General features: G+C 34.5%; 4 protein-coding genes across 7 annotated transcripts; all 4 read right to left on the minus strand.

The window, feature by feature from the left end:
• Nucleotides 1-825: 825 nt before the first annotated feature.
• On the minus strand, nt 826-3,345 carry LOC8264821 (hydroxycinnamoyltransferase). The gene is made up of 3 exons (XM_015725506.2): nt 3,329-3,345; nt 2,323-2,557; nt 826-2,093 (listed from the first exon to the last, which is right to left on the minus strand). The coding sequence occupies exons 1-3, from the start codon at nt 3,343-3,345 to the stop codon at nt 1,368-1,370; spliced, it is 978 nt and encodes a 325-aa protein (XP_015580992.2). The 3' UTR covers nt 826-1,367.
• A 1,441-nt stretch (nt 3,346-4,786) lies between these two features.
• Nucleotides 4,787-9,244, minus strand: LOC8264819 (transmembrane 9 superfamily member 8). The gene is made up of 7 exons (XM_002529336.4): nt 8,909-9,244; nt 7,311-7,475; nt 7,105-7,214; nt 6,867-6,975; nt 6,659-6,771; nt 6,393-6,546; nt 4,787-6,282 (listed from the first exon to the last, which is right to left on the minus strand). The coding sequence occupies exons 1-7, from the start codon at nt 9,020-9,022 to the stop codon at nt 5,125-5,127; spliced, it is 1,923 nt and encodes a 640-aa protein (XP_002529382.1). The 5' UTR covers nt 9,023-9,244; the 3' UTR covers nt 4,787-5,124.
• Nucleotides 9,245-12,212: 2,968 nt separating this feature from the next.
• On the minus strand, nt 12,213-16,541 carry LOC8264818. 3 transcript variants are annotated; one of them, XM_048371927.1, is made up of 7 exons: nt 16,176-16,541; nt 15,898-15,939; nt 14,442-14,524; nt 14,286-14,340; nt 13,904-14,087; nt 12,943-13,037; nt 12,213-12,862 (listed from the first exon to the last, which is right to left on the minus strand). In XM_048371927.1, the coding sequence occupies exons 1-7, from the start codon at nt 16,315-16,317 to the stop codon at nt 12,606-12,608; spliced, it is 858 nt and encodes a 285-aa protein (XP_048227884.1). In that variant the 5' UTR covers nt 16,318-16,541; the 3' UTR covers nt 12,213-12,605. The 3 variants fall into 3 exon arrangements, with proteins under 3 accessions (XP_048227884.1, XP_048227883.1, XP_048227882.1); XM_048371926.1 differs by having other exon boundaries at nt 13,904-14,102; XM_048371925.1 differs by having other exon boundaries at nt 13,904-14,118; nt 14,239-14,340; nt 16,176-16,534.
• A 1,215-nt stretch (nt 16,542-17,756) lies between these two features.
• On the minus strand, nt 17,757-23,515 carry LOC8264817 (leucine aminopeptidase 1). 2 transcript variants are annotated; one of them, XM_002529334.4, is made up of 10 exons: nt 23,250-23,508; nt 22,319-22,733; nt 22,025-22,219; nt 21,653-21,878; nt 21,216-21,342; nt 20,768-20,863; nt 19,935-20,012; nt 19,424-19,484; nt 18,726-18,913; nt 17,757-18,249 (listed from the first exon to the last, which is right to left on the minus strand). In XM_002529334.4, exons 1-10 carry the CDS (start codon nt 23,487-23,489, stop codon nt 18,121-18,123), a joined length of 1,755 nt encoding a protein of 584 aa, XP_002529380.2. In that variant the 5' UTR covers nt 23,490-23,508; the 3' UTR covers nt 17,757-18,120. The 2 variants fall into 2 exon arrangements, with proteins under 2 accessions (XP_002529380.2, XP_015581002.2); XM_015725516.3 differs by lacking the exon at nt 17,757-18,249 and having other exon boundaries at nt 18,846-19,032; nt 23,250-23,515.
• Between the last annotated feature and the right edge of the window lie 126 nt (nt 23,516-23,641).

Here is a 23,641-nt window from a genome sequence, read left to right on the forward strand (position 1 = left end):
AAAATGACTCAAGAATACTATATATGTACCAGTTTATCATTTCACATTTGCAAAAGTTATCTGTCATGTACCAAGCTCATGAACATCCATGGATAGCATATTAGCACAACATTGATTCAATAAAACAGTAATTGTGCATAATAAACAAAATAAGAAGGGAAAAGAACGAAAGGAGGGAGAGTTTCAGAAGAGAAGAAGAAGAAGAAGAAGAAAAGGAGGGGAAGACGATGCTACAGGGAATTCAAATAAGAAGGAAATATAAAAGTTGTATTAATTTCTTGATGATTTCCTTTGCACAATAGTTGACCTATCACTATAATTCTGTTATTCCGAAGTTAATGAACAAAATGACAGCTAAAATAACAATAACTGATAAGGACAAATAAATAAATAATGATTTTTCTGTCATAATATTATTCTCTCAGTTTCTCGCCTTTCATTGGATGCTCCTAACTAACGAAATTGCTTCTAGAATCCTAATTTCTCTTGACTTGGCCTCAACTCCCTTATTACTAATTAATTTTATTAAATAATAAATTAACTTATTATAAAATTAATAATTTCACTTTAATGTGATAAAAATAATAATTTTAGATAAATTTCATATTTAATAATAATAAAAAAATTAAATCCTAATTTATTTTTCAAGTTAGCTCTTAGTAAAAAAAAATTAATATAATACAATGATATAAGAGACAATCTGTATAGAGTAGAAATCATATTACCCCTAAATGCAAATCTACTATTTCACATTTGCCTCGTAGGAATTGTATTCTCTCTCTCTCTATCCCTTTCCTTCTTCCATTTTCCTGAAGCAGGTAGCAGGATATATATTACTTTTCATGAAAGTGTAAAGCACTGATTAGTTTCCTTTTAACGGAAGATGGAATGCTTTGAGAAATAAGGATGTTACAGTATGCAGCATACAGCAGCAGCAGCGAGGCTCTAGCTATAATTAAGCTCAAACTTCACCAAAAGCTTATCATTGGTGCACTTCTCCATGATATTGTGAGATCTAAAAAGAAAGAGAGAAAGAAAAAGCAGAAGTAGAGTCACAGGGACACACAAAACCAGAAATTTTAGAATACTATAGCACACAACAATAGAAATTTATCTCATCTTCCCTACCTACTTGTTGCTCTAATTACTTCAACCCGACGACATGACATCTCAGAATTTAATATTGATTCAGAAGGAAGAATCCGAAATCAAAACAACTTCAGGAATGATGGCATGTGATCTTCTTCCAGGCAAATGACCAATGCCCAACTCCCATCATTGCCTGGGGTTTGCAGCATGTACCCTTTGCCTTCAAGTGGATTCACAGGCCTCACAAACAGTGGCTTCCCCATCCCAAAATTAGCTTCTTAAAAGGGTAGCCTCATCCAACTAACAATGCTGAGGTTCGGGGATCGACAAGCGTTGGGGCCTAGCATTGCAGGCGTCAGGTCATCCAGCACTTGCAAGTAATCAATGGCCGATCTCAAATACTCATCATCCATTCTTTTTATCTCTCTGTCAATTCTTTCCACCGTGTCCTTTAATGTCTCTGATGATAGTTCACTTGATAAAGCCATTATTGTAGCATTGGAAATTGCATTACCGAAGTACCCATCTGGAAGTGGAGGACGTAATCTAAATCTACCATCTACTGCTATGTTTAACATGGTTGTTTGATGATCATCAGCTAAGCCACGAGCTTTGCTTGTGCAGCGCCATATATGCGCTGTCAGGATGGCATAGGTACTGTGCTTGTTTGTGCTATTCTCAGGGTTGACATTAGCCTTCAACGTGTCAAGCTGATGAGGAGTGATCTTAAGGATTTCTATATAATTGGATCGGAATTTAGGGTTTTGGGTGGAAGCAGTAGTGTTCAGAGTAAGTGGGTTGTGAAATTCAACATGCTGAAATTTTGGGTTTGGTGGGTCTTGGCTGCAAAGGATGGTCCGATCAATCTGCGGTGTTATGCTAATAGGAAGACCATTTGCTACATCACACCATGTGTTGATGAAATGGAGAGCTCCAATACCATCAGCTAATACATGATGAAGTCGAGTTCCAATAGACACTCCACCACATCTGAAAGTAGTTACCTATTTACCATTAAGAAGTTCTTTGAATTTAGGTGCAATACATCATAAAAGTAATAAAGTAATGAAAAGTTCTTAGATAGAATCTGTTAAAAATAATTTTATAATAATATTATTGTATAAATTTTAAATTATTATATGATAACGTAATGGAATAAGTCTATTTAAAAAAAAATTATTAAGAAAATATAAAATTTAAATATATTCCGGTAAAATAAGGAGTGAGAAATACCATTGGAATAATCGACTTTTGGAATGAGCTGCATAATTCCACATTACGCAAGAAGTCACCAAGGTCATCGATTGCACAGTCGGTCTCAGCCTCTATGAACAGCACTCCTTGGTTGTTACAGTTGATCTGGAGCCTGCCATTGTCAACCCTTCCCAATCTTCCAGCGACAGGATAAAATGGGACAAGAACTTGGCTCACAGCATCCTTGAATACTGCTTTAGATTGATTTGATGAACTGGAGGAATCATTTGACTTGAACAGATAAAGACTCTAGGAACGTGGTTACTTTCATGCAGCAGTCCAAGTTCGATAGCCAAATATGTCGTTCGCGCAAATCTTGAGGTGGGTGTATCACTGTCAACTCCTTTATGATGATCTTCATCTTACTACCTTCGTACAAATGATGCAAAAGGGCATGCAGATTAAGAATTTTAATGATGGACTTGGCTCTCCAAGGAGAAAGAAGGGAATGGGTGCAGAATGGTCATAAGCAGGAACAACGAAAAATATATTTATTTTTTTCAAAAAAAAAAAAAATTGTTTCATTATTTTTGTAGCTACTTTAGGAGGCCCCAATGCCAATTCATGCTATTTATAAACTCTTTCGTTGGGCAGGAAGTAGTATTACAAAAAGTACTAGTTTGAAAGGCTTGTTTCAAAATAAATTAATATCACGACAAATATGAAAAATTATCATCATTAAAAGAAAATATATATTTATTCACGTTGAAAATTTTATATTTACAAGATGTCATTAATTGCATCGTTAAATTTATTATCACAAATTATATTGTAACGCAAATATTATATATATATATTAATTCATTCGAACAAGGCCCTCAAAAATCAAATAAGTACCCTATTGTAACTAGTCTCGCAAAAATATTAAACTTGACGAAACAAGCTAAGCATGGCGTTGAAGCTTGTGAAAGATGTCACGAATGGGAGGCATTGTGCCATGTAGAAATGGGTCCGCAATGTCCAGCAAAACTCGGGTCATAATCACCTCCGCTCCCGCGGCATGCTTGCTGCAACGATTTCATATCAAATCCCTAGACGGGAAGCTTTCCTCAAAATCCCACTTGGTAGCATTTCAGTAATCACCATATACTATTTGCCACATTCTGATGCTCTTTTTGCAATTCTTCAATGGCTTGTGTTGAAGGTGTTCGTTGTGACGCGCTGCGAGATTGTTTAGTCCCTTCAAACAATGAAATTCTTCATAGGCAGGCAGTCTGAATCATTCGTGTGGAATCCTGCAAGATACATTGGCAAACAACCTGTAGGAAAATTCCCAGGGACGACCGCTCGAGTTAACAGCGTACGTCCTTGATAGCTTGGACGGCTTCTGGGACCACGGACTTGACCTCATCGACAGTCCTGCCTTGGAACAATGCATAGTCACGGCCATTTGCCTGCAATCTCTCCAACCATGAAGAGAGATTTTTTTATGCTGATTTTATCTGTGTTGCAGGCATATTGAAGTGGGCAGACATGCAATTGACAAGATAAGTGTCAGTAACAGGAGAAAAAGCTCTTGCGCTAGAACACCACCAGAGTTGCATCGGGATTCGAGTAAGGACCGAGCAAGGGAACACCGGCTGATAGTGCAATATAGCCAATCACGAGCAAGCCATTGGAGCATCCACTTGTAGGCTTCTGGCCATAGGGAAGTCCAGCAAAGAAAGGAAGAGGGTGTTCTTGGATTAGTTACCGGTATCAGATATTGAATCACCAAGTTGATAAATAACTTGAGAAGATGTGAATTAGATGCACGAGGAGCAACAAGAAGAAGACAGCAAAGAAAGCAAAAATGAAAAAGAATTTGTAGTTAGCCATTGCAATAGAGACCTGTGGTGTAAACTATAGTTGAGATGGCGTGCATGGCCTAATTTACAGATCACACAACCTGAAATAAAATTTAAAAAAAAAAAAAAAAAATTGGATTTGTTATTGATAATAACCCTCAATGCTTTTCGTTTTCCTCTCTGGTCTTCTCTTGTGTGAGTAATGCACGTGTTTTTCTGATAAGCTCATCGGAATAGGACGAAATCAACAATGGAGGTAGCAGCTTCAGCTTATATTTGACGACACTAAACAAAAAGGCTAACGAAAATACCTTAAAACGAGTAAACCACATTCTGATGTTATTTTGGCTGTGTAAAGAAAAGAGGGATTTTTATAGAGCAAAAGTACCAATAGGCTTGCCAGATGGAGAGTAGTTTCATGTGCTCCAGATTTTACCACTCCTTATGTCCTTCAAACAGCAAAATAGCACATGTCTCTTGTATAAAGCAACAGCAGAAGTTTACCAAAGGAAAGAAGAATACGGGAAACATTACTGCATTTTTTCTCATGAATATTAGAATAACATAATAAATCAGTTCATATTTCTTTTACAAACAAAGTAGGGCGGTTATCAACTATCAAAATATTCCAAACTACGCATAGAATGAACAGGAACTAGCACCAATAATACAAGAATTGTTTTCCATTTTCAGAACAAGGAGGGATAGGGTGATTGCTCAACAATCCTCTCAAATGTCAGTCACATAAAAACAAAACACAAGGAAAAAAAAGAAACAAACAAAAAGAAATAAAAATATTAACTAAACCTGCCAAAGAACCTGTATGAAAAGGCGACTAATAACAATTTCTATGCTTTAACAATTCAAAACTGAATCCCAATGGTAACTTTCCAAGTACCACCATTCCTCGTCTCTGACCCTGTCCAAATAATATGTGCAGCCTTGTGTGTAGAAACAAATAGGCCATTCTTTTCACAAAGAAACAATTAATCCATCAGTCAATTTTCACTGACGAGTAGATGAGCCTGGTAAACCAGAAACAGGCATAAAAACCGATTGCACCAGTCAGCACAAAGAACGCATACGAGACAATCAGCATGTACCCAAAGTACAATATCCCAGACACTGGCTTTGTGATCTCAAGCTTTGTGAAGAAGTAAAAAGCAGCATAAAGGAACAGATACAGAGCAGAGGACCCTGAAGTCAGGTATGACCTCCACCACCAAAGGTAGTCCTCACTGCACAGCTGGAAGTAGCAAAGTACGATTGTGATCTCGGCACAAGTGACCAGCAGGATGATGAAGACGATGAATAGGAAACCAAATATGTAATAGAATTGATGTAACCATATTGAGGTAAGAATGAAGAAGAGCTCAATAAACACAGCTCCAAATGGAAGAATGCCTCCAATGAGGATAGAGAAAGCTGGGTTCATGTACCAGGCCTGTTCCGGGATCTGCCTGGGTATCTTATTTGTTTTCACTGGATCTTCAATGGCTGGCTTCTTGAAACCAATGTAACTACCAACAAAGACAAGTGGCACTGAGATACCAAACCACAAAAATACCAGTGCAAACATGGTTCCAAATGGCACTGCCCCAGAGGACTTTTCTCCCCATATAAGAGCATTCAAGACAAAGAAGATGGCAAACACTATTGCAGGAAACATGCAGGCTGTTTTGAGGGTGATTTTCTTCCATTCTGTTCCCTTGAACATCTTGTAAAGACGAGCTGAAGAGTATCCAGCAAACAGGCCCATAAATACCCACAGAAGGAGCATAGCTGTCATCAACCCACCTCGGTTTGAAGGGGAAAGGAAACCGAGGGCAGCAAATATCATGGTGACAAGAATCATGCCAAAAAACTGAACACCTGTTCCAACATAGACACAGAGTAAATCAGAATTCATCGGAGGCCTGAAAACATCACCATGGACCAATTTCCACCCAGTCTCTTCTTGGGCTTCTTCTTGGGTCTCAAGTTGGTTGTACTTGGAGATATCCCGATAAAGTGTCCGTAACATGATCATAGCCACCATCCCAGAAAGGAAAAGAACAATCATCAACGAATTGACAATTGAAAACCAGTGAATCTGATCATCAGCCATCAGAAGATAAGTATCCCACCGAGAGGCCCACTTTACATCACTCTCCTGCAAGGTAAAACAGAAGGGGCAAAATGTAGAAAAGCAGCATTAAATGCATGAGTAAAAAATGAAACCAACATAAGCAAACACTTCATTAGACAGAAACTGAGCGCAACCTGGAACTCAACATCATAGGTAAAGATGATGTCCTTTTTATCTTCCACCTCCTGGGGAGTTTCCGAACTGGTAACCAAACGTTTTGCATGTGGATCACAGGTTGTTAAGCGGGTATTCTCCTTCTTCCACTCACCTTCGAACTCATGCTTAACACTAAAATCATCAGAATAAATCAGCATACAGGAGTAGACTGTCTTTCCAGACAAAAAAAGTATAACACCAATTAATACACTTGAGTAGGAAAAAAGAAGCATAAAACTAGAACCTGAATGGTTTTACTTCAAATCCAACAATCCTGGCTGAATCTGTCTGAGCATCTTTGTGATATTTGACAGTAAATGCTAAATGATTGTGAATAAAATGCTTTTGCTCTTTGCTCTGCAAGCAATAATGCGTACAAAAATGGCCTGCATAAGTGCATGGCAACATTTTATTCAATTATCAAGATATAATGTGATTGGGATGTGACTTACTCCAGCATACTGTCCTCTAAGACCAACATGAAAGCCATGTTGATACACTATGGAATTTTCCTGATCAGACCTTTGAATGGGGAAAACTAGTGGAAGATTGTCCAATATCCTGTCAGGTATTAAACCAAGCAAGATACATCAGACAATTACTCCACCAAGTTATAATAGCATATTATTTGCCGTAGTCTAAGATCTGCAGAAATATATAAATTAAAAGATCCTTGGTTGAATGTCTCACATGTTGACCCGATACTCATCATCTATCTTTTCCTTGAATTCCTTTGCAGTTTTTGCATCAAGTGTAATACGGCATAAAATCTTGCACATTTGTGGTTCTCTCATTTTAAACTGCAACGAAGAGCTTCTGTCAGCTGTGCAGGAGACTAGACATAGTAATCAGCATACACAAGAGGAATATCAAATTATTTAGGCCATCTAGCTTACCACGTAAGGAGAGTTTTCTATGCGGTCACCACGAAGAACTTCCCCAAGATTTTCTGCACTATCAACTATGCGCTCCGGATGACAGTAAGGGAGCGAATAGTATGAGTAAGGAAGTTGTGTTTTTGTAGAAGTCAGTTTGTTTACTTTCACCTTCAGTTCATCCCCCTGTATCAGTGGACACAAATTAAAACTAAATTAGCATGAAGTTACAATAAACTAGCAAGACTGCAACATTATAAGATAGCAAAAATATATGACACAAAATATGAAACTTGAAGGAATAAAACCTTTAGCACCAAACCAAGATCAATCATCAGTTTACAACCTAGAGCATAAGTTGGGGTCATTCATTTCGAAAACTTCAACATCAGCCATTGAACAGATGTTTTGATTAAAAAGTTAATGCCTTTAGTACATTAATCAAACATACAGATACGGAGCAAACTGACATTCAACCGGCAGGCTTTGATGGTAATAGGTAAACACCCACCAAAAATAAACCACCAAAGTATAAATTAAAATCACACACAAAAGACCTCCATTTTGGATTTGTAATCATTATGAATAAGGAGAAATGCTTTTAAGCAAGCAGATGAAGAAGGCATTGTCAAGAATAATTCTATATTGTATTTCATGAATTGAAAATTAAACTTTTTGAGACATTTACCGATACATTCAACATAAACTCCTCAATTTGGTCCAGGCAACTATTATCCAACTTTCTTAATCTAATAACAAATTATTTATAAGTGTTTCCCTATAAAAGTTTTTTTTTTCCCACATTTCATCTTATCTAAGAGTGGATTTGTTCAATTTTACCAGTAAAATCAAAAGGAAGTTCAGTGTCAAATAGATTCATAATCATGCAGTTTATTATTTCATATATCATCCACATAAATTTACATTACGGCATTTTTTCATAAGCAAAAGCCAATTTATTAAATGAGTTGATAATACGTATATCCTAATATCACACGCTCAGGAGCTTAATCATTAGCAAATAACAAGTCCAGCTTGCAAAACAAAAGTTGTAAAACTTTTTGTTCTCCGAGGTGACAAATTTTTTTCTGCAGGACATGTGCATGCAGAATTTGAAAAGAAATTAGCACAAATCTAACTAAACAAAATTCCAAGTCAAACAATCATACAAGACTCCCATTTTACCTTTTCCTTTTGAGAATAATTCCTCAAAATAAATAACCGAACTGAACACAATTTCTTATCATAACCCCACAACATAAGTGGGGCTAAGTCCAAATTCAAGATTTTAATAAAACCAGAACGGTGATCAAATTATGTTATGTATAAACAGGTTTTATAAACTTAACCAACTTCACCTCCATAAATTGTATCATTAACACAAAAATTGGATGCACAAAGCAATGACATCCAACAAAGTTTCATGAGAAAAGTTAAAGAAGACCAAAATCATTTGGATCCCAGCCAAATCGACACTTAATAATAATAAAGCATCCATGCTATCGACGAAAGTTCAACAAACAAAACACGGATCCAGAGATTGAAAACACAAAATCAACAAGATCTAACCCTAAACGAATGAATCCTATAGAAACAAAAATTTAATTCCTTTTGTTTACCATGAGGAAATCTGCAGGTGCGACACCAGGAAGATAAAAGGAATTACAAGGAACAACAACCAAAACCAATGCACAAAAGCAGATCCATTTCGCTGCGAGAGTATCTCTCGCCATAGCACCACGATCTAAGAAACACAAGACTCTCTCTCTGTCTCTCTCTTTCTCTCTCTAAAACTGCTGTTTTGGAGTTCAGTTGAGTTGAGCTGACCTGTAGTTTTCTCTCACTAGAAGACTGCTCACCGGTATTGGAGGAGAGCGGAGGGAGAAGAGAGGAGAGGAGAGGAGAAGAGAGTTGTTTGTTTTCTTTAATAGCAAACAACGAGTAACGCGATGCAGGTTCGGTTTCTTTTCACTTATTTGCCGTCCGATTTAATGACTTTACTTTATTGTGCGGTGGCGATTGGATCAGCGATGTTGACGGTGATTTTAATTTATTAATTTTTATTTCTTTTTTAAATGACCTTTTATTGGCAGTGATGTTTTCAATATATATCGCTAATAATAAGTATCAAATGATTATTAGGATCAAAATAAATAAACACCCTTTTGATTTGTTAATTATTTAAATTTAAATCAAAACCAATAAGATACTTTATTAAATTATTTTACTTTTCCAATTAATTTGTGGCTAGGCTTTTTCTGTTCTCAATTGTAGAAATTAATTATTAAAAAAAAAAAGTGAATCTTCCAAAGGGTGCTTAACCCCAAATTAATTAGGATTAGGATTAAGATTAAGATTAAGATAAAGATTAAGATTAAGATTGGATTAAAACATAAAAATGTGGAAGTTAGTGAGCAACACCTAACTCAGCTTGGAAGGTGGCAATGGATCCTTCTTGACTCTGTCACTGCAACCACTCCCTCTTGGCTGCTTCTGTAATTTTTTCTTTTATTTTCTTTCCTTAATGTTCTTATAACTATTAAAATATTTAACTCTGTAATATTTGATTAAAATTTATAAATATATTTACGATTGAAATATATATATTTTGAATGGAATAAAAATAATTTGATATTTTATTTAATTAAATTCATATAAAATTAATTATAATTAAATCAAATCTTAATAAAATAAATAAATTTTTATAAATTTTATATATATTTCATAATTTAAGTAGAATATGTAAAAAATTTAGCAGCCCAATATATTTTTAATTTATTTAGTAGTATAAACCTCCTATTAAATTATTCAAATAATACATAGAAAAGGATTTTTTAAAAAAAAAAGATAAAAGTAAAATAAGTGTTTGGTATGCGCTTAAATTTGGATTAAGATTGATTCATCATTCATCAAACTTTAATGAATTAAGCTTGAGAAACACAGAGAGATGCCAAGAAAAAATAGAGACCTAATTATGGGAGTTAGTTTAGAGGAAGGAAGAACAAAGGAAAATAGAATTGCAAGAACCATACTAGGAAAAGAAGAAAAAGAAATCATATTAGATTCAAATACTCTTTTGAGTAACTTAACCATGTCTCATTTCAATTATTTTTTTTTTAAATTTAACATCTAAGATTTAATTATATATTAGTCGTTTACCCGTGCATTGCACGTTATTGTAATTTTGATAATAAAATCAAATTGATAGATAAAATTTAATAAAAAAATTTATATTTAATATTAATTGATAAAATTTTAAAAAATAATAGCAAACTAACTAACTATTTTTAAATATCTTTAATTTTTTAATGCAATAATATAAAAATTATATTAAAAATTATCTATTAATTAATTTAATATTATATAAATTAATATATCAATATAATTAATATTATTATTTTTTAGAATTAAAAATCTTATTATATGATTAGAAAATAATTTTTTATTGAATATAACAGTAAAAATATAATTTAAGATCTTATTTTTTAGAATTAGAATTATTATTTAATTACAAAATTAATTTATTTATTAATATAACATTAAAATAATAAATTAATAAAAAAATTATAAAATTAAATATAAATTTGAATTCTATATATCAAGAGTAAATTAGCTAATGTATATCAATTATTCTATCTTCATAAATTTTTTTAGTTACAAACGGAGGAAAAGGAACCGAAACCTTATTCAAAATGATATATGGGTGTTAAGTTCTCCCTCTACGAGAATGATGAAGAAAAAAAAAAAAATCTGACATTCAAACAATCAGTAAAAAAATATTTATAAAATCGATATGTGGTTTAATGTCACTAAATGGAGCATTTTTTTTATAGAATTACAATATACTGCTCCGTCAACATTATTGATATTGTATTTCTTTGATATTTATTTTTATCTTTTATATTTATATGTATTTATTAATTTTTATTAGTAGAATATTTATATTTAAAAAAAGAAAAGTTTAGGAGCACTATTTTTATAATTTTAGATTGTAAGTAAAATAAATGAAATTGCTCAAAATTTAATTTCCTAGTCTCACTTGCCAAGTAAGATTTTGTTGAATTATTTACATCTACTAATTTTATTATATCTTACATAATATTTATACAAAATTTAATATAAAATTAATTTATGGTCTCGATTTAATCTCTGACTAACCAGATTGAGGACCGGGCCAGATCTAAAATCATAAACTACAAAGTTACAATAAATAAATAATAATATTATGGACCAACCTATTAAATTTAATGTCTTTAAACTACTCTATGTTTAAGAATAAATAATTATCATACTGAATTTTATTTCTCTAGGTATTCCAAAACAAAAATAAAATAAAATAAAGGTAGCTGATCGGTTGCTTAGGAAAGGGGTTACTGCTATTTCAAGGCAAATGCAAGAGCCAACTTTGAGCTGGAATTTCTTATGAAATAATAAATAAATAAAAACCATCATCATGCAGTTAGGAGTCAAAAGCATAATATAGTTTATTTAGGAACCACAACAAAGCTAGTCAATTCCTAACCCATGTGATGTGATGATGTGCTCTTTTCAAAATCTTACTGCATCTGCAATTGAAAATCTTGGTTGATCAGTCTATTAAAATATTATTTACTTCCGGATGCTTCATCAAACGAGTTTTTTTTAATTATAAAATTTTAATTTATTTCATTTCAGCTGCGCAACTTTAATCGTATTTCAATTTATTTATTTTATAAATGAAAATTTAACACACATAATTAGAGATAGAAACGCCACGTGCCAATAAATTAAAATTTTATAACTAAAATCGAATAAACTTTAAATTCAGCAACCATACCTACCAAATTGACAGGTGCTCTAAAGGTCAATTCACAAGGGTTTGCTTAATTCATCATTTATTTTGCTAATAAAATTTATATCATACTCGCACCAAGACTAATGAGATACATGAGAAAAAATGATCTGACATTGAGATTTGATGCATCTCAGAATTTGGTAATCTTGAAAAACTTGTTTACTCCTCCATGAAATGCTCATGAAGGGAAAAGCACTAACTTAATTTGGAAGAGCATTCATAAAGTATGCTCACGCAGTAAAACTTCATGGAGACTTTGCCTTCCCCCAGCATATTTCTTGAAGGGAAGTGATGGAGCTTTAGATACAAGCAGAAAAAAAGAAGAATACATCCACTTGAAGACCGTTGTGTAACCAGACCAAATATTATGCTCAAAACAGCTGCCTAAATGCTCATAACAATCAAATGAATAATGAAGCTTTTGGAATGATAGAGAACATCAAGGAAGAAAATGTGAGAGGACTTCAAATCAATTGGCAAATTCAGTTATCTTCTTGCGTAGGAGGTGGTTCAAGTGGTCTCACAGAACGAGGAAGCACAAACTCAGCAAATATTGGATAATGCGAGGAAGGATAGTACCCGTCGATATTGTCATTCACCACTTCACACAAGGAAGGAATCAGAGATCTACCTCTAAAAAGAATCCAATCCACATGTAGATCCTGAGTTTGGCGGTCCCAGCAGAGGCAGAGTGCTCTCAGTATCAACTTGAGGAATTCAAGAGCTCCTTGCTTGTCACCTGACAGCACCAGATCGAAGAGTGAGGATAGTTACATCATGCTAACAGACCTAGCTATCCAGAACACTGCAAGATGGTACCTTTGAAACCATGATAAGTGCGAATAAGGGAACCATTTTTCCTAACTCGAGCATTGGGCCACACATCTCGCATATCTCCCACTGCACCATGTTCTCTGAAGCAAAAACCGAGCGGCAGTTAGTTGGTCTCATAACTAAGAAATACAAAACTTGAATACATGAAGTCCTCTTGCACTGAGATTCAGAGAGGCAGCATATAAATTAAGGATAAGCATACTAATGCATTTAGAATTGAAATTCAGAAAGATTGGGCAATAATGCAGAGATTTCTGGAAAATGAAATGGAGCAGCTGTAAATCTACATTTCAGGGGTCAAAAGATAAATAAGAACGACTTTCTTTATTTCTGGAGCACTTGTTTTCAAAATTCTTTCAATACTGTAAATAAAGAAAAGTATTTATTTTCCTTTCTGGATTCCTATGGAGAAGGAAACGTATTCTTAAAGGAAACGTATTCTTACATTTAACATCATAATACAACAATTATTCGCTGCTATAAGGTAAATAGGTGGTTGATCATTATCATCAGAAATGCAGCAGTATAATGGGGATGCAGTTAACATAACAAACAGAGAGCATTAAGTGGAGAGAAAGAGATAACCACCAAAAATTGAAAATAAAAAATAAGATCAAAGCCACTATAAACAGGAGAAGGAAAATGGAGTCATAAGACAAATTGTTGTCACTCCAAGAAAAACCATGAATTATCTTTTCCATGGGAAAGCTAAGAATTATCTCTTCCATTCAGCTATCATAATGCAAATGGAAATGTTTATGAGAAAAATCTGCAAATTTGAGACATGTATACGGGGTCCTTAATAGATGGATGATGTCCAATAAGGCATGACAAGAGAAAAGATACAACATTAAATATCTGGATGCCAATGCACCAAAGATGCCTTGATCTCAAGAAACAATAACATTAAAATAAAATAAAATTATTTTTAATGTACAAAAGATACCTCGATCTCCCGAGAAGAAAACGTCCTGTAGTTGATTCCTTCTGTGTGTTAAATCCTCCACAGTACACAACTGGCAAGCTTGGAGGTAAGGATGCAATGTGTTGCCAAGTGAGTAAAGCACTTCGTCTACGGGCACGAGGACTAAATTCATCCATATTTGTATTTACTATCTGAAATGAAAAGCCTGGCGGCTCAACTCCTTTCAATTGGAATGTGTGGACATCATGTCAAAGAAACACGTCATTGAGCAATCCACATAAACAAAATAGATGGGTAGATGATGCAGCAAATAAATGATGTAAAATTTGGAAAAGTAGTTGAATACAGAAGGATATCGCCCATGTTGCAATACATGGAACTGCAGCACCCCATGACATGCTACCTGGAACAGAAGGTGCGTCTGATAACCAAAATGTCCCACCTTCTAGCAGCTCTACCTTCATTGGAAAAGAGAAAACACACAAAGAAAGGTAAATCGCGCCAGTTATTATAAATGAAATAAAATGTGAATGTTATTAGAAATGAGCCAATGTCTTACCTTCTCCTTCTCATAGAAAATGGTGCAGTGCTCATCTGAAGTGTCTTGAGATCCCTTCCTTGATATTCCAAATTGATCATAACCTGAAAACATGAGAAATGCTCAGTTTCTAGGTTCATGAGATTAAGAGAGTGCCTTTGACATTGCAAACAAACACGGTACAAAAGCATAAGTGCACAAATCATTTTATGATTGATAGAGTCAAAAAATATATTCTAATGGGTAGATGGTAATTGTATCAAGAACTAAATGGTCATCAAAGTCAAACTTTAGGTGTTATAGGAAATACTATTGACAACGTGCCATATATTCTTTTCTGGGTCCATTGAATACCACAAGAAAAAGCACTCCCATCCCATCCAATAGGATTTGGACCTAATACCTCCCAATGGAATCCCAAGATAACACTGATAGGCTGTCACCTTGCAGTCAAGTGCCTGCTTATTATATAATACACTTGTCTTGATGCAGATCTATCTTTTTAGATTTCCTTTTGATATTATGATTTAGTCATTCAAAGTTTAGTTTACAAACATTATAACTCTGTACTTTATTCTATTTAAGGAAAGATCCAAACCCATAAGATTTGTATACCTTCCGAGTTTAGTTTGTTTTACACATCTATCCTGCTGCACAGACAAAGTGACAAATACCCACTAAAGCCCATGCCTCAGTCGCTGTCACAGAATCTAAATTCCAATAAAGATCCATTTCACGCTTTAAATGATATAATTACATGGTTAAACCTGCCTAAGATACAATCCAAGTAACGAGACAAATGTATAAGCTAAAAAATACAAGGGCATCCAGATATGCAGCTATCAATATATATATATATATATATATATATATATATATATATATATGGAAGTTTAGCCTTATTTACAAAGAAAATAAATGACGAATAAGCTCCAAAGCTCAAGGGCATTCACCTATGTGATTCTTAATGCATATGAAAGACACTCCAATGCTCTTGAGTGTGTGCTTTACCCTCATATATGTATTCTGTCGGGTTAATTGGCATGGTCAAAAGAGGGCAAATCTCATCCTTCAGCTTTTTTGCATAGGATGCTTTCAGGACTGAAGCTCACTCCTAAAAAATTTTATACGTGTAATGGTCCCAGGTTCTAATCACAACTAAAATGCATTTGATTACCAAAGAAAAAGAACGAGTCCTTATTGTTGTCGGTAATTGTATATAATCATTCTAATAGCTAATAGCAGTTACAAACTTAAATGAAATTGTAATTGCATCCTCAAACTAATGTCTGTACTGAACAACTGATTTTCACCGTAAGCTCATTTCATCAACATCCATTCCATGGTTGAATACACAACACAGAACAAGCTAATGAGATCATTCTTGACTTAGATTGACTACTAAGAAAATGCAGTCATCAACTTTTCAATTATTAGTGCTTAATGATTCAAATGATGAATTACCAGAAAAAGTTACCTGGCAAGCCCTGCTGAAGATAATCTAGCTGTGATTTTACACCTGAAAACATCAACAAAACAAAATATTTAAAATGATAAGCAAGAAACAACTACAGGAACTACTCATATACCCATTTAATTAGTTAAGTACACTCAGATCAATTGAGTGAAGTAAACACAAGTATCCAGAAACAACCAACTTCTAGAACACATATAAACAACAAGAACCCATATTCAAAACACAAATAAAGAAGGACCCAGATCAACAATTTGCAGAGGAGTGAGTGGGAAACATACCTTGTTGAGTACAAAGAATCATAGGGGAGTAACTGGTGATAACACTTATACACAAATCTCTTCTCGTTTCCCAGGAATTTGGGCTATCTTGAGGCTGATCATCATAAAGATTAAAGGTCATAACAGTCAAAGAAACACTCATTGTTTTCCACGCACACTAAATCACTCACTCTGCTTCTTTTCTTCTTTTCCTTTTCTCAAAACACATGATTTATCACTATTATTCGATCAGATGAAATATTTCAAGAAACAACAGAACTCAGCTAACAATAATAAGTTTTGGGTAAATATTCCATTCTTGTCAACTTGGAACTTAGAGGTGCAAGTTTTATGGAAAATTACAACTAAGTCCACAAGGGGAAACCTATTAAATACTTTAGTTCCGATGTTTTCAAATATTACTTTTTATCTTTCAAATTTGTAAATGACCCAACTTTTTGATTTTAGAATATAATGTTTCACTTTATGACAATTTTTAATGCGTTTCTTTTAAAAAGCATGTTGTGATAATATATTAGTAAAGTTAGATATTTTATCATTAAAACTTTTAATTTGTAATTTATTCATCTTTGTTTTAATTAGTCATTTTTATTATATTGATCGAGTTTGAAAATAATTATGGAAGCGACTTTTAAATTATTCAATCTTTAAATCGTGATAAGAAAATCATTATTTCAATTAGATAGATATAACCTTAACGACTAAATAACAATGTTAGAAACTATTCAGATATACATTACTACGATAGTGGTAATTAATCGAAATAAAAATAATTTAATTTTTATAAATCAAAAGTTTTAATAATAACATACATATATTTTCCTAATAAATTATCACCTTATACTTTTTTATCTAGAAATTACATACTAAAAATTATTACATAGTAAAGTACTACATGGTAAAGTACCAATGCTTTTTTCACTTTTCCTTTTAATATTGACATTTGTCGACCATTAAGGTGCATTTAGTTAAAATATAAACAGCTAAATATTAAGGTGGCTGTGGATCTTTTCCTTTTTCTTCATTAGTTGCAGATTTTTTACCTTCACAAATGCAGAGTCAAAAAAAGTTTGCACGTATAATGACATCGATGCACACCTGGGTTTGTGAAATCTTAGAACGTGCGGTCCAATCGGCTTTCTTTCATAGAGAAACTTTCATTTTCAATTTAGTGTGGGAGGAGGATGCTGCGGTGGCTCCCGGCTGATCCTCCTCTTGATAAGACTACGCTTATCGGTTGATCCTTACTTAAGGACTGTTGCAGGGTCAGTTCCAAATGTTCAAGTGATGAAGTTTAAGTGGAAACGACTCCTGTAGGGAGATTCTTCATTTCTAGAACCAATCAGAAGGTATCATTCGTTTAAGATTTTAAAACTTAAAACTTTTGAATGGAACACAGATTTTAAGATTTAGAGTTCGATCCTGCGTGGCCGTGGAAGGGTGTTCTTTAACATCGACTTCACAGATGGTCTTTAAAAGCACACCTGTAAGCCCAAGAATACTGCACTAGAAGGTGGCGGGAACATTTTGAAATTCCCAACAATGAGCAGCCTATCTGGAGGAATAATAGAAAGCTCAGTGTGATAATAAGCATCTATTGATGAACTGTTGAACTCGGTGCCCAGTTATCACAATACTGTTGAACCCACCCACCTATTAGTTTCAGGGATAGATTCCAAGTGAATGTAGATTTCCACCTGTAGAGGAGACTCTTTTTCTTGGCAGCCCAAAAAGAGCATTTTATCTTACCCATGCAAACCAGATGGAAAAGAAAGTAATTTACAGGCTCAAAGACTTTGAAACTTTCAAGGTCCAACTGTACCTCAAAACATCAGTCATCCCTCCCACATTTTTCTTTTATTCGTAAAACTCATCACACAGCACCAAAACATCCCACAAGGTCTCCTCATTGCCCCTATTCACTCTGCTGGCATAATCTCTGTGTTTAAGAAGAGTTATGCAAGATCCACTCTACAAGAGTTGAAATACCAAATCCAGTTGCAGTGCGCTTCTTCTCATTCCACACAGGGCCGGCCATGTCTATGTGCATCCATTGAACCTTCTCATTAATGAACTGCAAAATTACAGGTAAAACTTCAGGATCTTGCAGCAAACTAATCCAAAAAGATAATCCAAATTCTCATCTGGAACTCATCAGTAGTTGGTAAGTAAAGTTCTGCAGCCTTTCTATAGTTACAGAGTGGCTCTGGGATAAATAAAGTACCAAGAATTTCACATTTTCTATAATTCATAATAGTGAAATTCTCAAACCCAACCTTTGCCTCAGTCACTAATGAAAAATGGAGGTTTCCCTCATAACTCCAATAATATGGAGTCCCTGGTAACACATGCTTAACTACGACTCTTGAACACTGAAGTGCTTCTATACGACACTTTCACATGGACAAGTTCATAATCCATAGGCAAACTCCACTACTTGGAACACGCACACACCAGAAACTATGATATAAGTCTATGCAAGAAGCCTATAAAGAGAATGTATGAGAAAGGTGCTAGAATTATAGATAGTAGATTGATATAATACAGTACCTGTTTCAAGAAGAGAGCTGCAGTAATAGCACCCCCTTGACGACCACCAGTGTTAACCATATCAGCCACTCCTGACTTCATGTTCTCCCAGTAGCTTTCCTCTAATGGCATCCTCCATAGTTTCTCTCCACTGGCCTCTGCTGCTGTGAAAACCTCATTAGCCAAGTCATCACTGGGGGTGAAGACACCTGGAATAGAGATAGTCTCCTCTTCATTAGTATTGTGAAATTAAATAATCAATCTCTGTACAAATTTACAATTCTATGAATTCTAGAATTAGCCAAGTCATCACTGGGGGTGAAGACACCTGGAATAGAGATAGTCTCCTTTTCATTAGTAATGCGAAATTAAATAATCAATCTCTGTACAATTTTACAATTCTATGAATTATAGAAATGCCATGGTAGTACACCTTATAATGGCCATAACATGCTTGTTGCAAATATAATTTTTAAATGTTCTTGAACACCATTTAAGAACTTTAATGCCCACAGCCCACCAGTGCAGGACCGTATTTTTCACAAGAACATAGAACATACTTCATTTTTGCCCTCTTAATATTAAATACAATCCCATCCCACCCACCGACCGCCACTCCACACATATAATGAAAAGAATAAAAGAAGAAATTAATTCTTAAAAGCTTGGTTCCCATTGCTATCCAACCTTTCATCATGATCATGAAAATCCATACGTACCGGCAATTGAAGGACCAAGAGCAACTACACAGGCACCAGTCAATGTTGCCAGGTCAACTATCTGCAAAATACTGGTGTTATTGCAAATCCCATATTCAAACTAAACAAAAATGAACAATATAAGGTGCAATTCTTCAGAGTAAAAACAAGACAATCAATTTACATTTAGAAAGCAGCATACTGCATCTTGTCATGTTGACCCTACTGGATTATAATCTTATTATGGCATATAACTACCATTCACTGATCAAATATCAAGCATAGGACAATCTTAACAAGCCAAGTAAATTTGAAAAAGAAAAAAAAAAAAAAAAAAAAAAAAGAGAGAGACACGTAATCTTGCATCCGATAAATTATATAATGCATTCACATGGCCATATAAGATATAAACATGATTTTCAGAAGACACCTGTAATAAGCTTCTGTCTAATATTAATAATGACTAGAAACAACAAATAGCACCTGTAACTTTCCTTGCAACTATTAAGGAAAACCTAGGTTTTGGCAGTACCTTATCTACACCCTGGTTACAAGCATAAACTAAAGCATCTGCAAGAGTAAGCCTGCCTTCCGCATCAGTATTATTAACCTGCAACAGAATAATTCAACAATGTGTTACTATTACAATATAATCATTGCTGTATAACTTCACAATTTCCTCAAATTCTACAGATGCATGAAGGACAAAAAATTATCAAATTACATAAGTGCAATTTGGTAAAGTCGCTTCAAATTTTACAAGTCAAGCATTCAAAATAGCTTCGTAGCAAAATTATAGAAAGGATCTTAGTTTTTTATGAGCATTCATAACAGCAAGTGAAAAAAACATCAGAGTAAGTTGAGTAACCAATAGACAACAAAAGTAATCACCTAACAAAGACTCATCTTAGAAGAACCAGAAAATTAGAACTCGAATGTTTGTTCCACCATTGTAATTAACAGATAAGAAAAATCTGTCAACAAACAAAAGGGTATATGAACCTTCCTAAAGATTCAAAAAGATTGCAGCTATTTGCATCATTGCTGATCATGATCAATTACAAGAAAAGAATGGCAAGGTTCATTAGAAGAACAGCATGACAGCCAGATTAAGTTTATTGTAAACAGTGACGTAATACCTAGTTTATGGGATTTGGACTCACCTAGTTGAAACTAACCCTTCAAAAACACATAAGTTTCCAGCTCCACTCAACAATGAGTATGCCACATTACATTTTAATGGGAAAGAAAATATTGAAATAGTGCATTTTTGGTTTGTATAAAACATGACAGTTCAATAAAAAAGTTGACACATTCCATAAGTTGATCTAATGATTTTGTTTTGGGCAGAGTAAAGAGACAAACCTCAATAGTCTTTCCATTTGAGGCTGTCACTATGTCTCCAGGCCTCATACCTGTTCCACTAATCATATTCTCACAAGCCGCAACAATGAAATGAACCTGAAATATGAAATTTCCACAAATGCTTAGGACTACATCCCTGTTTCTTAAAAAAAAAGAAAGTTTTTTTTTTCAAAAGAAGAAGATAGAGGCACTATCAGATCTAGGCCTACTTGAGAAGAGAGGGATGGAGTGAACACATAGCCTATACAAGTAATAACTTAGCAATAAACTTCAAAGTTAACAATTTTGTATTTCTTCAAAATGAAAATAATTAGTTATTTCCTAATAGCGTCTCTCATCTCATTTTATAATCATTCCCATCCTCAAATAGGCATCTCGTTTTCAACTCTAAGTCCTCACTGTCACTAGCAATAATTAGCGAAAAGAAGAAGAGACATAAATAGCTGACCTCTACTCCAGGAGGTTTAACTTGACCAATAGCTTTTGCTGCACCTAGAACAGCTGCTGAACCTCCCATATCAAATTTCATGAGCTCAATTGAACAACCAGGTCCTGTCTTGATGTTGTAGCCACCACTGAAGACATAAAACATAAATTAATAAGGACCTCTATCTAAAACAATTAAACCCATGAAATCTAGAAGCACCACTTTCATTCACTGAGAGACATAGGGAATGCCATTGGAATAAGCAACAGAATATACCAAAACATAAGAAATACACAGCAATGAGGAATGCAAATAGCAAGAAGTCAGAAGCATCCTCATCCACAGGTAACAGTCAAGACTTAACCTAAACAGGCAGCATCAGGTATTGGAGACTGAAAGCTACAGACACCCAATCTCCTGTTTACTTAATCCATCAAATGTTTGATATATTTAATCACCTGTCAAAAGTTAATCCTTTTCCAACTAAAGCCAATTTGGCTTTAACAGTTCCACCGGGAGGCTTATAATGCAAGTGGATGAAGTGAGGGGGATTTGCAGATGCTGCTGCAACTCCCAAATAGGAACCCATCTTCAACTCCTTGCATTGCTCTGCACTCAAGATATTAGCAGAAAGAACATCGCTGTATGTGGAAGCAATCTTTGAAGCTTCTTCTGCCAGTACAGCTGAGACAAAAAATGTGCACACTGTTAAACATAAAAATGCATCACTTCATATCACAAATGAAATCAGCTTTTGAGCCAAGCTAAGGATTTCAAGATTGCAATCATACTTGAGCATTAAAAATAAAAGTGATTGAGATAATACAAACCAGGTGTGAGTACATTGGCTGGGGAATTCACTAGCTCTTTTCCAAAAATTACAGCAGAGGAGACATCTTCAGCATATTTGAGCTTCTTTGCCAAATCAGGTCCAGTTCCAAACCCAAGAATATCTACAGATTTCAACACCGGTTTCTTTGATTCTGACTTAAACCTAGCATCTTCATATGTCCCCAGCACTGTACCTACAGAATTTAAACCATTGCAAATAAATAACTCTTGACTGCTCGCAAAAACATTCAGTATATAGCAGTTAAAATGCTATGAAATCCTAAAATAAGTACCGGATGCTATTGCTGAAGCAGTATTAAGCTTTAACTCATTTGAGATACTTTCTGCTGAGGCAAGAACTATAGCCACATTACTAGCTTGAGCAGCCTTTGCAGTAGCAGCAATGGTCTCACCAAAATTGCGAAAAGCAAAGGTGGTTGAGGCAGACTGTCCAAGCCCAATCAAGCCAATCCTTTTAGAACCAAGACCTGGAAGCCTAAGAACCATAGATTGACCAGCTTTTCCTGTGAAATCCTCCTCAGAAGAGGCTTCACTTAAGAGACCACCCAAGTGGGTATCTAGCTTCTTTAAAAGTGAGTTGTCAAACTTTGTGCTCTTATCCTTAGTCATATCTTTCTCGGTAACACCAACTGCAAGTATATCTCCTTTCCATTCTACCACATCAATCTCTTTTGCAGAAAAGGAGATCTGCCGATCATTGTTGCAAACACATAATACGCTTTTTAGTATTTAGAAATAAACACAATTACACTAGCTAAATTCAAATATTTGCAGATTTTAGTGGCAATAATCTACCAGGACATAAATTAACACAGAATTACCAAAGACCTAATCCAACTACGCAAACATTGATCTTTTCCTAAAGGTGTATATCACAAATCCCAAACCAAAGCAGATGAGAGAAATTTCCCAACACCAAAAACAAAACAAAAAAGGAAAAGTTTATTAGCTATTTAGCATAAAAACAACCAACCAGATCAGAGCTAAAACAAAAGAAAATTAACAATTCACTGATTTATAAAAAATGCTAATCACGCGGGGCAATAAACCATCAATCTATATCATACAGATGCACAAATAGAAAATCAATCTACAATTGACTTTAACCAAAATATTAAAAAGAGCCGTTTTATCTAAAACCAAAGAATCCAGCAATCCAACACATGAATCTCGAACAACATAAAAAAAAAAAAAAGGAATGACCTTTGGGACATCAACATTAGCAGGCTGTGTAAGGCCAAGAGTGGCACGAGCTAAAGAGTGAGCCATGAGCTTCCCCCCTCCTCCTCCTCTACTACGATAAGACAAAGGAGCAACTGCAAAAGAAAATCTAAGAACTGAAGGAGACCTTAACCTCGTCAAAAACAACGAAGAAGAAGTAGAAGAAAATGGAACAGCAAATGAAGAAATCGAAGCAGCTAAGGATACTACTCTGGCGGCCATTTTTGGGTGTGGGCGTCCCTATCTATTTATAATATACTATCAAAACGGATTGCAACTTTTTCCCTTTTATTATTTTCTTTTCTATTTAAATTTTTGTTTCTTTTGGGTAAGATAGTAAAGTGATGGTTTGAGCATTGACATCATTCTCTAAC

This window comes from Ricinus communis, chromosome 3 (assembly GCF_019578655.1).
Source record: "Ricinus communis isolate WT05 ecotype wild-type chromosome 3, ASM1957865v1, whole genome shotgun sequence".
Classification (NCBI taxonomy): Eukaryota; Viridiplantae; Streptophyta; class Magnoliopsida; order Malpighiales; family Euphorbiaceae; genus Ricinus; species Ricinus communis.

Bases quoted from the DNA above. Each gene is read 5' to 3' on its own strand.
- LOC8264821 (XM_015725506.2), bottom strand. The intron at 2,094-2,322 runs GTATTTCTCACT...AATGGTAAATAG, and splicing joins AAAAGTCGATTATTCCAATG to GTAACTACTTTCAGATGTGG.
- LOC8264819 (XM_002529336.4), bottom strand. From the start codon at position 9,022: ATGGCGAGAGATACTCTCGCAGCGAAATGGATCTGCTTTTGTGCATTG. The intron at 7,215-7,310 runs GTAAGCTAGATG...TCTTCGTTGCAG, and splicing joins TAGAAAACTCTCCTTACGTG to TTTAAAATGAGAGAACCACA. The intron at 6,772-6,866 runs GTAAGTCACATC...TATTGCTTGCAG, and splicing joins TTAGAGGACAGTATGCTGGA to AGCAAAGAGCAAAAGCATTT.
- LOC8264818 (XM_048371925.1), bottom strand. From the start codon at position 16,317: ATGAGTGTTTCTTTGACTGTTATGACCTTTAATCTTTATGATGATCAG. The intron at 14,525-15,897 runs GTAACTTTTTCT...TCATGTTTTCAG, and splicing joins TCTTCAGCAGGGCTTGCCAG to GTTATGATCAATTTGGAATA. The intron at 13,038-13,903 runs GTATCTTTTGTA...TTTTTGCTTCAG, and splicing joins TTTCTTCTCGGGAGATCGAG to AGAACATGGTGCAGTGGGAG.
- LOC8264817 (XM_002529334.4), bottom strand. From the start codon at position 23,489: ATGGCCGCCAGAGTAGTATCCTTAGCTGCTTCGATTTCTTCATTTGCT. The intron at 22,220-22,318 runs GTACTTATTTTA...TAAATTCTGTAG, and splicing joins TGCTTCAGCAATAGCATCCG to GTACAGTGCTGGGGACATAT. The intron at 20,864-21,215 runs GTCAGCTATTTA...TTCATATTTCAG, and splicing joins TTAAACCTCCTGGAGTAGAG to GTTCATTTCATTGTTGCGGC.